The sequence below is a fragment of the Sphaerodactylus townsendi genome, linkage group LG06 (assembly GCF_021028975.2).
Source record: "Sphaerodactylus townsendi isolate TG3544 linkage group LG06, MPM_Stown_v2.3, whole genome shotgun sequence".
Classification (NCBI taxonomy): Eukaryota; Metazoa; Chordata; class Lepidosauria; order Squamata; family Sphaerodactylidae; genus Sphaerodactylus; species Sphaerodactylus townsendi.
Genome location: NC_059430.1, coordinates 92623854 through 92638903, shown reverse-complemented (window position 1 = coordinate 92638903; position 15050 = coordinate 92623854). Strand labels below are relative to the sequence as shown.

General features: G+C 39.9%; 2 protein-coding genes across 5 annotated transcripts in view; one reads left to right on the top strand and one right to left on the bottom strand.

The window, feature by feature from the left end:
• Nucleotides 1-1005: 1005 nt before the first annotated feature.
• Nucleotides 1006-14856, bottom strand: FGFR1OP2 (FGFR1 oncogene partner 2). 2 transcript variants are annotated; one of them, XM_048499473.1, is made up of 6 exons: nucleotides 14717-14856; nucleotides 10139-10275; nucleotides 8910-9027; nucleotides 7662-7804; nucleotides 5173-5286; nucleotides 1006-4511 (listed from the first exon to the last, which is right to left on the bottom strand). In XM_048499473.1, exons 2-6 carry the CDS (start codon nucleotides 10271-10273, stop codon nucleotides 4374-4376), a joined length of 648 nt encoding a protein of 215 aa, XP_048355430.1. In that variant the 5' UTR covers nucleotides 10274-10275; nucleotides 14717-14856; the 3' UTR covers nucleotides 1006-4373. The 2 variants fall into 2 exon arrangements, with proteins under 2 accessions (XP_048355430.1, XP_048355432.1); XM_048499475.1 differs by having other exon boundaries at nucleotides 14693-14819.
• The window catches only part of INTS13 (integrator complex subunit 13), a 31336-nt gene continuing 31018 nt past the window's right edge, over nucleotides 14733-15050 (top strand). For all 3 annotated transcript variants that reach the window (XM_048499468.1, XM_048499467.1, XM_048499466.1), the window contains exon 1: nucleotides 14733-14858. In XM_048499468.1, the coding sequence (XP_048355425.1) occupies nucleotides 14740-14858 (119 nt within the window). In that variant the 5' untranslated portion in view covers nucleotides 14733-14739. The remainder of the gene's footprint in view (nucleotides 14859-15050) is intronic.

Sequence of the window (15050 nt, the reverse complement as noted above, 5' to 3'; positions counted from 1 at the left end):
AGATGTCCAGGGAAAGCTGTGCTCACTAGTAAGTCTGTCCTGCTCTGGGGTGTAGCAAACTAAAGTTGCCCTAGAAGTTGTGTCACTGGCCGTGGAGAGAATAGAAAGTGAAAGTGGGGCTCAAGGAAATACGTTCATACAAGAAACCTTGCTGCAATGGTCATTCGCCCCCTGCAGCATGGCAGACACCTTGAGCATAATCAGTCATGGTCTAAGGAATTAAAAACAAGATTGTTTCACTTGATTATGTTCTAAGTACAATATGAAACACTTGTACCCTCTTTACAAGCATTTTTATAGAGATTATCTATAAATCAGGAATCCAGCACAAAGTCTCCTGAAGGGGTTTTTATAAGGCTAGTCTAACATACTCTGGTGCTAGTTCCTAATTAATCTTAAAATGAATATTGAGGGCTGGGATATGTTTTTTTAAAGCTCCATTCTACAGCACTCTTGCTTTCTTTTTGAAGAGCAAGGTTCTAGTTAGTGTGGCTGTGAGATATTTAGAAGTGAGTGGGCAACTGTCAGGGGAAGTGTGTGTCAGCTCCTTGCTTCTTCACTTCAAGCAACCAGCTGCATGCAAACACAAACCATGTTTTCATAATTTGTCTGTAGCTTTTGGTAGACGATTCAGTTTGCTTGAGTCTAGCCTTATCGCTTCAGCATAGTCTGTACCCTCCATCCAATACCCAGCTCTTTATCATTTCAAAGGCAAATGTTAAGCTAACAGAAGAAACTACCAGCCTCACTAATTCCCACTAGCTCAGATATAACTCCATTATGTCAAAATAAGTAGGAAATTTGCTTCCATTACACTAATCTAAATACTGAAACATGGAAAAAATTCCATAAAACCCAAGTATGGTAATTAAGCCATTAAGGTGCTTATTAGATATCTCTTCAAAGCAACTTCAACAAAGACAACAAAGATTTACTCAACCACTCGGCATCTGCTCTATGGAATCTGGATTTGTTGCAGAGATAGACATTCTTGCCCAACACAAGTTACTGATAAAAATAAGTTTACTGTACAAGATGCATTCCAACACAAGTTCATTTTCAGCATGTGCATTATGAAACCGAGACATGGAACATTGTCATGCCACAAACAGGGAAAGCAACTTAAACTTTTAGGGTTTGCACATGGACCAAAGATGATGATCTCTCAAACACCTAAAGACTTGAGTTAGATGGATACAATTCACAGTTTCAAATTATTATTAGACAATATTTCCACAAAAAATTATGACAAGTTAACAACTTCCATTCACTACATAACTTTGAAACTCTCCACATTTACAAAAAACATACTACACCTAGACATGCTGTATCAAATGTAAGAGGATAACAACTAATTTACAATCCAAAGATAAAGAAAATAAGTCTTAGTGGTTGAACTCTTATTTACATAAATATTTTAAATTACAAAGGGGATAGGGATAGCTTCCAGAAATCCTACTCTGCTTAACAAGAGGGAAAAGTTGTATAAAAATCTTGTGCTTAGGCTAATATTTCTTTTCCCTAAAGTGTACCTGGAAAGGTCATAGGCTTGGACCTTACCAACTTTTCCACTGGGGCGCGGCGAAGTCAAGAAGGGGTGATCACCCAATTCTTCTTACTGCAGCTTCAATGGCTTTTTGTCTATCAGAATTACATGCTTTCCCAACTAGCTCTCCTCTTGTACCCCTATTCAAGATGGTAAGATCCAACCCATATCACACACAATTTCTATGCACATCAAACTACAATGAAGTACATATTTAATTCAGTCATAGGGGCAAATGGCTCTTCATCTCAGTTCTAATGTGTGGACTTTGACTTTAGTGTTTAAAAATTCTGTCCACAACCAGGACTTATTAAGGATCCAACACAGAAGGTATTTAAAAAAGATTGGAGGCCATCAAGTCAAAAGAAGTGAAAATAAACAATGGAAGTTAGCAATACATTTACCAGTTTTTTTAAAAAAACCCTGTACCATTGTAAGTTTCCATACTAAGATGAAATAATGCAAATGTTTAGAATTGAGATGACAGTTAAATTATTCATGCATGTACTTTGGTGAAGGTTTCGTATCAGCTAATATGAACTGTACCAGGTGTGAATGCAGAAGTATGCTAAAGTACCGGTAAGTCTCTGTCGAGCTGTAACTAAGAATTATTGCCATTCTCTGTATAAAAGTTAGGGGCTGTTGTATATAGGTTTCTAGATGATACTTTATTCTATATTGTACTACCTTAAGGATTTACTGGAGATCTCCAGCTTATTTTGGAGAGAAACAAAAGTGGTCAGCTTTATATTTTGTTGAAGGCTTCCATGGCCAGAATCAAGTGGCTGCTGTGGGTTTTCCAGGCCGTGTGGCCATGATCTGGTAGTTTTAGGTTCTAATATTTCACTTTATCCTATGGCTGGCACCTTCAGAGGCAAGCCATGGTAAGATGTGATTCTCTCCATGGTAGATAGAGCGTGACCTCACACTCCACATGAGGCATCCATGTGAGGCATCTTACCATGACATGCCTTTCAAGATTCCAACTGTAAATGTGTATGAAATGTTAGCAGCAAAAACTACAGACCATGGTCACCCAGCCCATAAAACCCACAACAGCCTGTTCAGTTTTAGCTTTCTATTCTTACAGTAAAGGAAATCATTGGCATTTTTTTCAGAACAGAGAAAAAAATCATTTGGTTTTTGTGAAGGGTTTGAAACTGAAAGGACAGCTTTCAAGCAGGCTGTCTAAGCCATCTGAGTCTATTTCCAAAGATTAATTTTGAAGCAGTTAAAACAATCTGATCAGTCTTCTCAATTGTGAGATTGCAGACTGATGTACAATTTTTTCCCCAGTACCTATTTTGTAAAAAAAAAACCCAAAACCTTACATTATGCAAGAAGCTTTTATGTTTCTGCTTTCAAAATGCTCTGTATCTTCCCTTGGGAGCAGCCTACCATGATGCTTAGCACCTGGTTATGGAAAATCCCCTTGAAAAGAGTGTTAATTAGCATGTGGGCAGAACCCTAAACACTGGTTGTCAGAGCCAACGGGTATCTTCTTTCTGGAGCAATACAAAGTGTTTCATTATTATATAAGTAGCTGAATATGTCATATTAGATCTCTGAGAATCTTAACACCTTTAGCACTGAAGTTGTGTCTTTGCACATTGTATTTATCTCATAAGACTCAGCATCTAAAACCACAATGTGTTCAATGGCTTCCTTGTTTACATGTAGGTTTTGCCGTTGGGTTTCCTGCTGCAAGCGTCCTGCTATCATATAAAGTGAAATAGATCTTATTTCATAGACTTAAAACAGCGCATTCCAACTTCCAGTGGAAGCAGCTATGACCAATCATGGTTTGCTGAAAGGTTGTGTGCAAGGTGTACCAGAAATACAAGTGGAACTGCCAAGAGCCATCATGACCCACAGAAAAGATTCCCTGTCCCAAGAACAACCTATGCAAACAATTCACATGGCTTGCCAAGGTACATAAGTTCCTAAAGTGACCAGGGACCCTGAAAATTTACCCTCTAGTCTCCCTTCTAGTAGCCCTGTATGCAGATTCTGTTAACAGCTGCTCTTAAATGGGAATAACATCTCCCTAGTTCTATACTGATGTGTCTGTTAATACCAGCCACACAAATTTTCCTCACCTCTAAGGAAGACTGTTCTCCAAATGTTGATTCACCAAGTTTTACTGTGCACACCACTCATCTGGCAGATGCACAGTGCTGACTGAGGTACTCAGTTCCTACCTTTGTCTTACAGCAGTCAATGTCTGGTAAGTACTCTTCTGGATACTATACTTTTTACAGCATAATGGCACCTGTTTAACATATTAGAAATGTATTTTTTAGAAAGAGAAGCACACTCAATTTTCAGAACTATTTCAGGGGAGAAAGGAGAAGCTAACACTGTAAGCTTATCAGCACTGTGCAGCCAGTCACCAAAACAGTGCTGCCCAAGCAAAATCTGTAGACCTGATTTCCTTCAAGAATGGGGGTCAATGTTGTAAGTATGTTTGACTGCAAGCTTTTGTTCCTTATGAACGTATGACATAGGACCAACATTTTGAACTTTCTAGGCATGTGCCTAGCCTGTAAACTTATTTGACTAGCTTCATTAAAAATATCCACAGCCATCCTTAACCCATTTTCTCCTGATGCTGTATCTATGGCTATCAACTAATATTGGACACTAATAATGAGTTTAGATAAGTCCTTTTAATGTACTGTACATGGTATAAAAGTATCAAATCGTTATTCAATTTAGGATGCATTAACTTAAAAATGCCTCATTGGAAAACAACTGCTTGACAAGTCAACTCTAGTACTTTCAGCTGTTGTATGGATAGCTGTCATCAAGAGTCTCCACAGGATCTTCAGCTCTTCCTCAGGCTCAAGTCACTGTTTGTTACTAATGCTGACAGAGAGGTACTTTCTGATGCATCCTCTTTCTTGAGATTCAGGAATGACTCTCTTGTTATCTGCAGGATTTCTCTTAGTCCTTTGTTTTCTTGCTGTAATTAATGAAAGACAGCTTTAAGTAATACGGCAGAAAGTGAAAGAATACTTGCACAGGTAGAAAGTGAAAAATGAGTACATGCCTAAAGGAAATAATTTGAAAAAGCTATCTCCTTAAACATAGGATCTCTGTAGAATGCATCCTAAATGGGAACATTCTTTGGTGCAAATGTTCATTCATCAAGACAAGCATCTTTATTTGGTGCAAAGGAACCAAAAGTAGCCCCACAATATGTGAACAGCAAAAACATGGGTTGTCCCTCCTTTGCTAAATGAAGATTCAATAGGTTTACATTTCATAGGAAATTGGCAATTCCTGTGTTTATTCCCACAGCAGGTCATGGACAGTAGCTAAGTGTACTCCATCTTCCAAAGGACTAAGTAGCAGCAGCACCACTTGCTCTGCTGTATCTAAAGCTAGTCCACAATCGGTGAATTAAGCTTCATTTTTATGTTGTATAGTAATTGTAATACGGTTAGCTTTCAAAGCTCATATTTTAATGAGACTCCTTAAATCATGATGGGGAAAAACTGCACTTCAAAATTTCACTTAATCTATGATGCCTAATTTTTCATGCAAAAGGAATAAAAAAAACATTCAGAATGGGTTTTAATGTCAATTATGCTTTTGCTATTTCAATATGGTTTATTGCTTACTTCCAGTTGAAAAATTCGTTCCTGTTCTTTGCAGCCTTGTTGCTCATCGATTTCAATGGCTTTTCGCATTACTGCTGCCATTTCTGTAATCTGATCCACATGAACTTGTAGCTCCTAAACAAAAACAAAAAATGCTTAATTTTTTAAAAAAGCTATGACTTCCGTACAATTATGGCAATAATCCATTACAATAAAATTCAGAACAAAATTTTTTTGTTCAGCATTCCTTTATAATTTGTAAAACATACATGACACCAATTAGTTTCTTCCAATAATGTTGTTGTCCACAGCAAGATTAAAGTCTTAATATGTTTTAATGGATTATTTATTTATTTATTTACCTATTATTCTTTACATTTATATCCTGTCAACTTTCCCATGGGACTCACAGCAGCTAGTTGTGTCCCACCTTGAGCCCCACGGGGATAGGGCAGGATATAAATTTGAAAATAATAAATAATCAAAACCAATCTATCCATTGATAGTAACAAAGCTCCAATAACTTGTTGTTCTAGTCTTTAATGAGCTGCTTTCAGGTGCACACGTTTGAGCAACTTCTCCAGAAAACAGATGAGGGGGTGGTCCTGTATGGGGGAGAGGGGATCCTACAAGTCATAACTAGAGATTTCCTACTGTCTTTCTTCAGTAGCTTGTCTGGAGACTGGGGGGAAAACCTCATGGACAAAAACTATCCCACCTTTTTTCTGCACCACCAGAAGAGGGAAGTGGGGGCCATATTGCCCAAATCTCCCTCCTGCATGAAACTTTCTATACCCTGAGTAGAGTCTTTTCCATAGCATCAGCTTTCCTGGAATCACTGGGGCCTGCTGGCATCAGTGACAAGATATACCTGAGCCCTTCGGGGAGGGCGGTATATAAACCCAATTAATAATAATAATAATAATAATAATAATAATAATAATAATAATACTTTGAGTGCAGAAGCCACAAACTCTGTTACTCCCGGCACACAAGTAGTAATTGTTTTATTCCACTTTGGAAAGCCAATCTAACTTCATCCAGCAGCACTCAGTCTTAGGAACATGTTCACAGTGCTTTCACAAACAAGAGTAACAAATCTGTTAATTAGTCTCAGTAAACAACTGCTCAGTCTGATAGCCTCTTGAGGATATCCGTGCTCAAGGAAAACAACTCAGTTCTTTGGACTGAGAGGGTGAAGTTCTATTTTTGATGCATACTAACATGTTCATCACATCCTTTTCAATTTATTCCTGTCAAAAGTGCAACATACTTTAAAAATTCAGCTCTCTTCTTCGTAGCTTCTTTTAACTATAGTAAAAATAATTCAGCCCCCCAACACTTAATGGTGCATCTTTGACATTTATCATCAGAATTATGGAAAAATACTTCATCTGTCTTTAATTGCTACTTCATTGCTATATTGTTTCACAGGTGTTTTTCAAAAAGAAAGCTTTTTACATTCTTTACTCTCAGTATGCTGGGAAGTTAATCAACAGATTTATTTCATTGTTGTCTCTAATTTCACAGCAACTGGTTGCTTAGATTAAAAAGTTAACTAGTAAAATGCCCTTCTCCCAGATTAGTTGGACAATAGCATTCTTTAAAAAAATTATCAGTACTACAGAAGGAAAGTACCAACTTAGAAGGTATATTCCCATATTCTCCCCCATAGTACAGAAGTGCAAGTTTTTGCTTTGGATACTGTCGTTTGTTTGGAGCTTGATGACTAGCAATACTTCTCAAGCGCATATGTGTTGCCATTATCAGTGGATAAAATATAGCACATCGTTGCATAAGTTAAAGTGTAATTTCCTGCTTTAGAATGACTGACTTCCTATACAAATTTGAAGTCTACCATAACTTATGGGTTAAATCCCAACTGTGGTATTGTACAATAGAATCACAGAATCATAGAGTTGGAAGAGACTACATCAAGTCTCTACATCAAGTCTCTACAAGACTACATCAAGACCATCAAGTCTAACCCCCTGCAATACAGGAACACACAATCAAAGCACTCCTGACATATGTTCATCCAGCCTCTGTTTAAAAACCTCCAAAAAAGGAGATTCCACAACTTTCCAAGGCAGTGAATTTCACTGTCGAACAGCCCTGACAGCCAGGAAATTCTGCTTGACAGTATCCAAAAATACTTTTCTGTGCATAGAAGAGCAGACCTGGATTGAACCCAGTTGTCCAACTATTTAATTAAGATACTTTTAACTGAGTGAAAGTACTATTAATTAGACCTTTGGTTTAGATATACAGAATGTCAATTAAAATAATTAAAAACAAGGAATACATTTTTTGTATATCATCCCTCCAGTGCTACTGTGCAGAGGAGAAGCAGTGGGGATTTTGTACTTTAACTATGTAACAAGTAGCTGTGGGTTTGGACCCCAACTGAAATCAGAAAGAACACTGTAGAATCTGATGTAAAGCATGAGTGAGGCAACTGAACAACACACTGGTCCAACAGGTCTACAGAATTTTGAAAGGCTTGCTACCTTGGAGTGCTGCTCCTTTAACTTCATTATAATTCCTGGATCATCCTTTTTGCTGGCCATGAGCAGTCTAAACATCTGCTCTCTGTATTTGCTCATTATTAGCTCCAATGCAGACTGATGTTCTTCAAGAGATGTACGCAGTTCTGTAAAAATAAAAAGTAAATTAAAATGTGCATAGCAAACAGTAAGCTCGGTCTCAATATAACAGAAGATTCTCCCTTAAGAACGGCAGATGCAAAAAAGTCATTATTTAATTACAGTTACGTTTAATGGAAGGATGGTATTCTTGAACATGTCAAATTCACTCAAATTTTGGTTACCATAATAAAAAGAATCAAGCATTTAAAAATACAAGTAGCAAAAATGACCACCTTATTTCAGAGGCCATTTGTTTACGCTATAAAACTACACTAAAGGAAACATCTTAATAAAATTTAAAATATGTATTATCTTTACTTAGAAAAATAATGTATTGGCAACAATAGACTGTGCCCAATCAATTAATCACCCCCAGTTCCTAAACACACATATGGAGAGTGTTCCAGTGAATCTAACAAGATTTACTTCTGATTATGTGTAAGCCAAACAAGAGTACTCTTATTAACAACACAGGAGTTCAGTGGCACCAAACAGACTAGCTTAATTTGGAATTCTTATTACCAAGTGTCCAAAAGTTTAAGTAACTTTTTGATGAACTTTTTTTATTAAACACAAAATACAACATGCATAACATTGCATACTTCCAGCTACAGAAAACAAATAAGAGGCATTAAAACACATTAAACACACAAGGAAAGATTTTCTCTCAATATTATTCTGTAACAAACAGTACCTAATGCTCAAAAAAATTATGTGATCATCATCTTATTTCTCTGCCCCACTGATAACATGTTAATTTAGTTAAGACAGCAATCCACTTGTGGGGGAACTACTCATCCTCTGAGGCAGATTCTAATTTTTCGCTGTTATTACCAATTTAGCAGCAGCAAGTCTCTCAAGGTTGGCTGTACATCTACATTTGGATCAAGGAGCATATTACAACCCAACATTTAATTCAACAGAATGAATGACCACTTTCCACAAGGGCTGTATGTTTAAACACAATCAGAAATGTTTTGAAAATCTCCCATGGATTAGTCACGCTGCCAACACAGATCCTGCATATTTCTATTAGTGCTGGCTAATCTATGCAGAGTGGGATACCATTGAAACATTTTCTTTTACACTCACAGAAATCAGTCTAGGTACCTTTATTTTCTTGTTGCAGTTCCCTGATCTGCCTGTTTTCCTGCTGGATACCCAAAACCAATGAAGAGCGAGGCCTGTGTCTTGCTACTTCATTCAGTTCTTGAATTTCTTCCTGGTACTACAATCAATTTTAACACAGAGAAAAATATGTAAAGATGTCAGACCTTTGTTATTAATAGCTAAACTAAATGCATCACTACTGGGTGGAATCAAAATAATAATGTAACTAGTTTTACATACTCCAGGGGACTTCAGGCTTCTGTTTTTCAAAAAACATTCCTTCTACATGACTGTTTTTGAGGGGATTTTCAAGAGGAGTTGAACATGATTTGGGAATCTGCAGTGTATTTATTTTTTTAGAGTTCAAAATCCCAGTAGGCATATCTGAGCCTTTAGGCATACTTCTCGGGATAAGTCAGCAGGGTCGAGAAGAGGGAACAATTTACAAAGCTAGATGTAGGAGGCAAACAGCCCCCATTTCTCCAACAGCAGCACACAATGTCTTCACCTTGTCAGAATTAACAAAAAGTTAATGTTTTCTGTGACCTTGGACATCTAATTTTAAATTCACACACCCCCCCCCCCCCCCCACCCCCCCCCCCCCCCAGCAGCTTGGCAATGGCATCTAGGCTCTGGTCAGGCAAAACTCCAGTTGATCTCTCATTGGCACACTGTAGATTTTGAAGAGCATAAGCAGTAGCTCAAAGATTCAAGCAACTCCTCAAAATAGGTCTCAGAAAGCAATTCAGCTTCCTCAGTTGAAAAATCTATGTACCATAAGACAGAAAATGATAAAGAGAACAGTATCAGAAATTACTGCTATATGCTCCAAATGAGTCAATAATACTATGTGATTGACGGCAAGAAGGGCCACTAATAGATTAACCAACGGTGAAGAATTAACCCTTTCAATCAATAAACACTGACGACCCCACTATTGTGATTAAAGCTATCTGGCTGAAATTGGTAGATTATTCAAAAGTGTCTTAGGGTGCTCTGCTGGGAAACATGTAGGGTTGGAGGCAAGTTCCTATTTAGCTAAGGCCTTTCCTTCCAGAGTCAATTCATTGTAACAATGAAAAATTGAAAATATCCTTAGCCATAATGTTCACAGTATAGAGAGAATCTACTAGCTAATGGGCTCTATCAAACAGCAGACTGCCTGCACAGTATAGGCCTATTAGCTCTTTTCATACTGCCATTTTCTAAATAGAAAGAAAATTTTGAACCTGCTTCATTGCTTCCACTCGTTTGTTGAGAGCTGTAGTTTGTTCAATCAGGGCTTCTGCTGCATTATCATGTTCTCTCAATCGCTCCACAAGTGCTTTGGCATCAGCTAGGGCCTTCTCAATTGTGCAACTCATTTCTTAAAAAAGACAAAATGTACAGTATTATAAAATGTAAGCTTCATTCTTTCACTCAACATTCCCCTTATTCTTAATACAACAATATATTTCTTGTAGAACTCCAGTGTTTTTATTGCTGGAGAAATTAATGTGCAGAATATGCAAGGGAATCTCCATGAAACAGCTGTGGCGACAGAACAGGCAACCAGTATATTGATTAAAATTCAGTACGCTGAATAAACAGACCAATTATGAAAGCTTGTACCAAAGCATATTCTTCCTCAGCCCTTAAAAATACTAACTCTAATTATTACTGGCAATTCATATTCTTGAGCAGTAACTCAAAGGAGAAGCAGCAATGGTGTAGGAGGTTAAGAGCTCATGTCTCTAATCTGGAGGAACCGGGTTTGATTCCCAGCTCTGCCGCCTGAGCTGTGGAGGCTTATCTGGGGAATTCAGATTAGCCTGTACACTCCCACACACGCCAGCTGGGTGACCTTGGGCTAGTCACAGCTTCGGAGCTCTCTCAGCCCCACCTACCTCACAGGGTGTTTGTTGTGAGGGGGGGAAGGACAAGGAGATTGTAAGCCCCTTTGAGTCTCCTGCAGGAGAGAAAGGGGGGATATAAATCCAAACTCTTCTTCCTCTTCTTCTTCTTTGTACCTTGATCCCAACACATAATGAAACCCCAATGTTTCCAGTGGGACTCGCAGCCTTAACATGACCTGTTCTTGACATCACTACTCCTGGGAGTACTGTTGTTGAACAGGCCCAAAATTGAAAAAAAAAGTTTCAATCTGTTTCTGCATAGCCTGATGGTGACTCAGGTTTTAATAGCTACCTTGACTAAAATATACCATCTAATTTTATAAACAAGTATTGTTGCCTCAATAATGCTGCTGTCTACACTTAGAAGTAAATGTCAATGATCTCAGCTGAACTTCCTCTGAAGATTGCATTCTTAATGCAGAGCACTGCCCATACAAGAAGTGGTTCCAATAAGGGACTGTAAAAAGTTACCGCCAGGCATCGTGTAGAGGCTCTGTTTGTTTGATACAGTAGTCCCACGTAGTCAGTGTATACGTGGCCCTCAATGACCCTGTATGCTTCTATAACAGTGGTGGTGAACCTATAGCATGGGTGCCAGAGGTGGCACTCAGAGACCTCTCTGTGGGCACGCGCTAACAGAGTCGCTCCCCCCCCCCCACACACACATCTAGGCTGGCCTGGGCTGCTGGGCTTGATTATTAGTATTAAACCTAAGACTTAGTTTTCGAGCAGCAGTGTAGGTAACCCTGTTAAGCGCTGTTAAACCCCACTGATTTTCACGCAAAGAACTGAAGCGCTATCCTTTATCTGGGAGTAAGCTCGGTTGCTGGCAATGGGGCTTGCTTCTGAGTAAACCCTCCTAGTTAAAAGGAACTGGGTAAGTTCCTTCTTCTTCTTCTTTTTCTTCTTCTTCTTCTTCACCCGTTGGAAGAGTTGCACGGTTGCTTCAAAGCAAAGCCACGATTACCACCAAGCTTACTCCTGAGTAACGCATTCCTTGGAGCCAACTGTTTTTTCTAAACTAAAACCTCAGTATTCAGGTTAAATTGCCGTGTTGGCACTTTGCGATAAATAAGTGGGTTTTGGGTTGCAATTTGGGCACTCGGTCTCAAAAAGGATCGCTATCACTGTTCTATAACAATCACACTGGGTGCCACCTCATGTGCAAACTGGAACATAAATACACAGCTAAGGTAACCCAACTACACACTGTTGAGCCAGAGTTAAGAGTCAAATCTCCAAGGTCAAATCTCCATAACATTCCTGTGATTGACAGGTAAAGTTCTACCTCTTCCTATGAACAGCCAATGGGAGCTGATGGAATGTTGTAACAGAGACAGCTGGGGAAAAAAACAGCAATTAGTTCAGTTGGGAGTGAATCTGCCTGGGTGAAGCTGTGGCAGAAGAGAAGCTTAATGCTGACTGGGAAAAATCAAATTGTAAACCAAATGCCTGAATTGGGAAATAGTTCAAAAGTTCAACTGAAAAGAAACTTTGCAAGCTCTACCTGATTTACTCCAAAGTTACGTTCAAACCATAAATAAAAATTAATTCCTTGTTTAATCGTGTGAGCTGGATATTTATGATCTCAGGGAACGAATTACACACACAATCTAAGACCTCTGCATATATATATAAATATGCATTAGGATATGAATAAATGGTGAGTCCCAAGCTTCAACAGCTCTGTGACTATGCAATACCCTGTAACACCCTGTAACACCCTGACTATGGGGTGATCATTAAAAGGAACTGGGCTACCCTATCTGGTGATGTCTCTGTGAGAAAAGGGACTTGGTAAAAGCCAGTTACCACTGTTCTTAACAAAAATGCTACTTCAAAATATAGTTACACAAACACCTTTTAGAGCCAGCTACAGAGCTACATCAGCATCGCTACCATTTGCCAAATACCAACACTGAAAAAACATGCTACTACTGCACTGACAATGGCAACACATATGTGCTTGAGAAGTATTGCTAGTCATCAAGCTCCAAATGAATGAGAACACAATTTACTCAACAATTACTTTGTTATGCACTTCCTGACAAAGCTATAATTAGTGTAACTCCCATCACACAAGAGACAAAAAAATATAGATTCTTCAATCTAACAAAGTTTTTAAATTAAAATCGTACAACTATTTTCAAATCATGAAACATGACAACCTCAAGTTTTCAAAACAGCAGCTAAACAGAAGAGAAACTCCTTACATTTTAACTTGTCTGGTTTCTGAGCAGAATCCAAGTACGCAGCTATTCTACAATACCAAATACAGAGAACAACAGTTTCCTTCCATCACTAGACAATACAGAAAAAAACTTTGTTTCCAGCTGCACTGCAATATAACCCAAATTTCCACCAGACCGTAAGCTTATTGGGCAATAACTACATGTGTTTTATTCTGCATAACATCATTTATTTATTTATTTATTTATTTGAGCTTATATACCGCCGCATCCCCGAGGGGCTCATAATGGAGACATTAAAGAGATGTAAACAACACTAATGGTTAAGTAAAAATAAGTCAGGACAGAGATTGAAGACATGACAATAAACAGGAGGGAATGTTGCAATGCTGCTCAATAAAACTTAGGCCAGTTAATACAAGCTGGACATTATCATTAAGTGCTTTTGAATCCCCCACAAAGTGATATTAACCTGTGAAAATTTGTGTCACAAGGTTTCTACTTCCTTCCTCAAGGGCAGGAACACGCAAAAAGTGATTAGTTCTACAAGCCAAAAGCTTTTCATAAATTTTACTCTGAACAAAAATAAAGCCTGATTCTGTGGCAGGTGAGGAAGACTAGCAGCATCCTAGGTAGCTCACCCGAGACTTGCCTCAGTGATAGTGCATCTGAATAGTTTCAGAGGTTAGGTGTCATGGTCTGAAGTAGAACAGCTGCACTTGAGTTCAACAGTGCCTAAGAGACCCACAAGATTTTGGTGAGGGTGGTGGTGGTAATAAGTTCATATTGGGCAAAGGGAGCTTTGACTGTTGAAAGCGTATACCCAAAAAATCTTGTTGGTCTCTAAGGTGCTACTGGACTATGTCAGAAACAAATTTTTGGACACCTAGCATCTGTTTGTCTTCAAGGAAATGAGTAACAACCCAAGAGCATCTGAGAGCCTGTGTAGAGTTAGAACTGTGATACTCAGGATTCAGAGATCCCCAATGATTGTCTTCTGTTTCCTTGTGTTGATAGAAACAGTTAAGAAGTGATTTTTTTGCTGGGGGCACCTATTCACAGGCCCAACCTATGAAAGAAAGCAAAATATCAAACGAGTCTAACGAACAGTCTCAGATGTAGGAAGTCAAGGTTCAAATCCTTACTTCTCCCATTGAAGCTTGCTGGGTGACACTGAGCTGCCAGACAAACAACTAACTCTCAGCTTTAACCCATCTCACAGGGCTGTTGGGAGCATAACATGGATAAAACAGCAATGTAAGCCAGTTTGGGACCCCAATCAGTGAAGCGAAAAGTAGTAGGAACTTCTGACAATAATAACCACCAACGTTCACGTCTGCTCTTAAAACCATCACACGTGCGTTAAGAGTGACAGCGGAACACACGGGAAGCGGCGCCTGACGTTCCTTGCTTCTGCCTGACGCGCGGAAAGGCCTCTATCCTGGAGTCGAGATGCTTATCCCTGTGCCCTCTCAGCCACAGGGTTGCTCCCTTCCCGATTATCGGGCGCAAGACTCCAGTGGTCAGCCCCGCAGCCTCGGTCTCCTCGCACCCCATTGGGGTGGGGGGGCTCGCTCGACGCGCCCCGCCCAGGCGACGGCCTCTGGACCAAAAGCCCGGCGATCCCAGCTCCCCCACCCGCGCGCCTCTGCTCGCTCCTCGCCGGCAGCCAATCAGAGCGCGGCAGCCCCTCACCCACCGATGGTCACTATTCCTTCCTCACCAGGCAGCGCGCACAGCCGGGCGATGTGGAGAAGCGTCCGCGAGCCCGCCTCGGCTCCCGTCGCCCTCTTAAATAGTGGCGGCTCGAGGGAAAGGCGAAGGAAGCGCCGGCCCGCCGAGCAGCCCCATCAAGGCACGGTCAGGTAGGCTGGGGAGGAAGGGAAGAAGGAGCCGCCTCGGCGGGCGCCCGCACGTAACCGCCGCTGCCCCCAACCGTCAGGGAAAGGGAGGGCAGTCCGAGGCTGACTGTGCCGTTTATCGCGAGACTTTTGCATGCGACATCTGCTATGGTCTGCGGTACCGGCTATTAAGCATCGCGATACTACTTTCCGACA

What these genes read in the sequence shown, in the direction of transcription:
- FGFR1OP2 (XM_048499473.1), bottom strand. Translation starts at nt 10,273, where the DNA reads ATGAGTTGCACAATTGAGAAGGCCCTAGCTGATGCCAAAGCACTTGTG. An exon ending in TAAAGGAGCAGCACTCCAAG is followed by an intron (nt 5,287 to 7,661) that starts GTAGCAAGCCTT and finishes GTTTTTGTTTAG; the next exon opens with GAGCTACAAGTTCATGTGGA. An exon ending in AACGAATTTTTCAACTGGAA is followed by an intron (nt 4,512 to 5,172) that starts GTAAGCAATAAA and finishes CATTAATTACAG; the next exon opens with CAAGAAAACAAAGGACTAAG.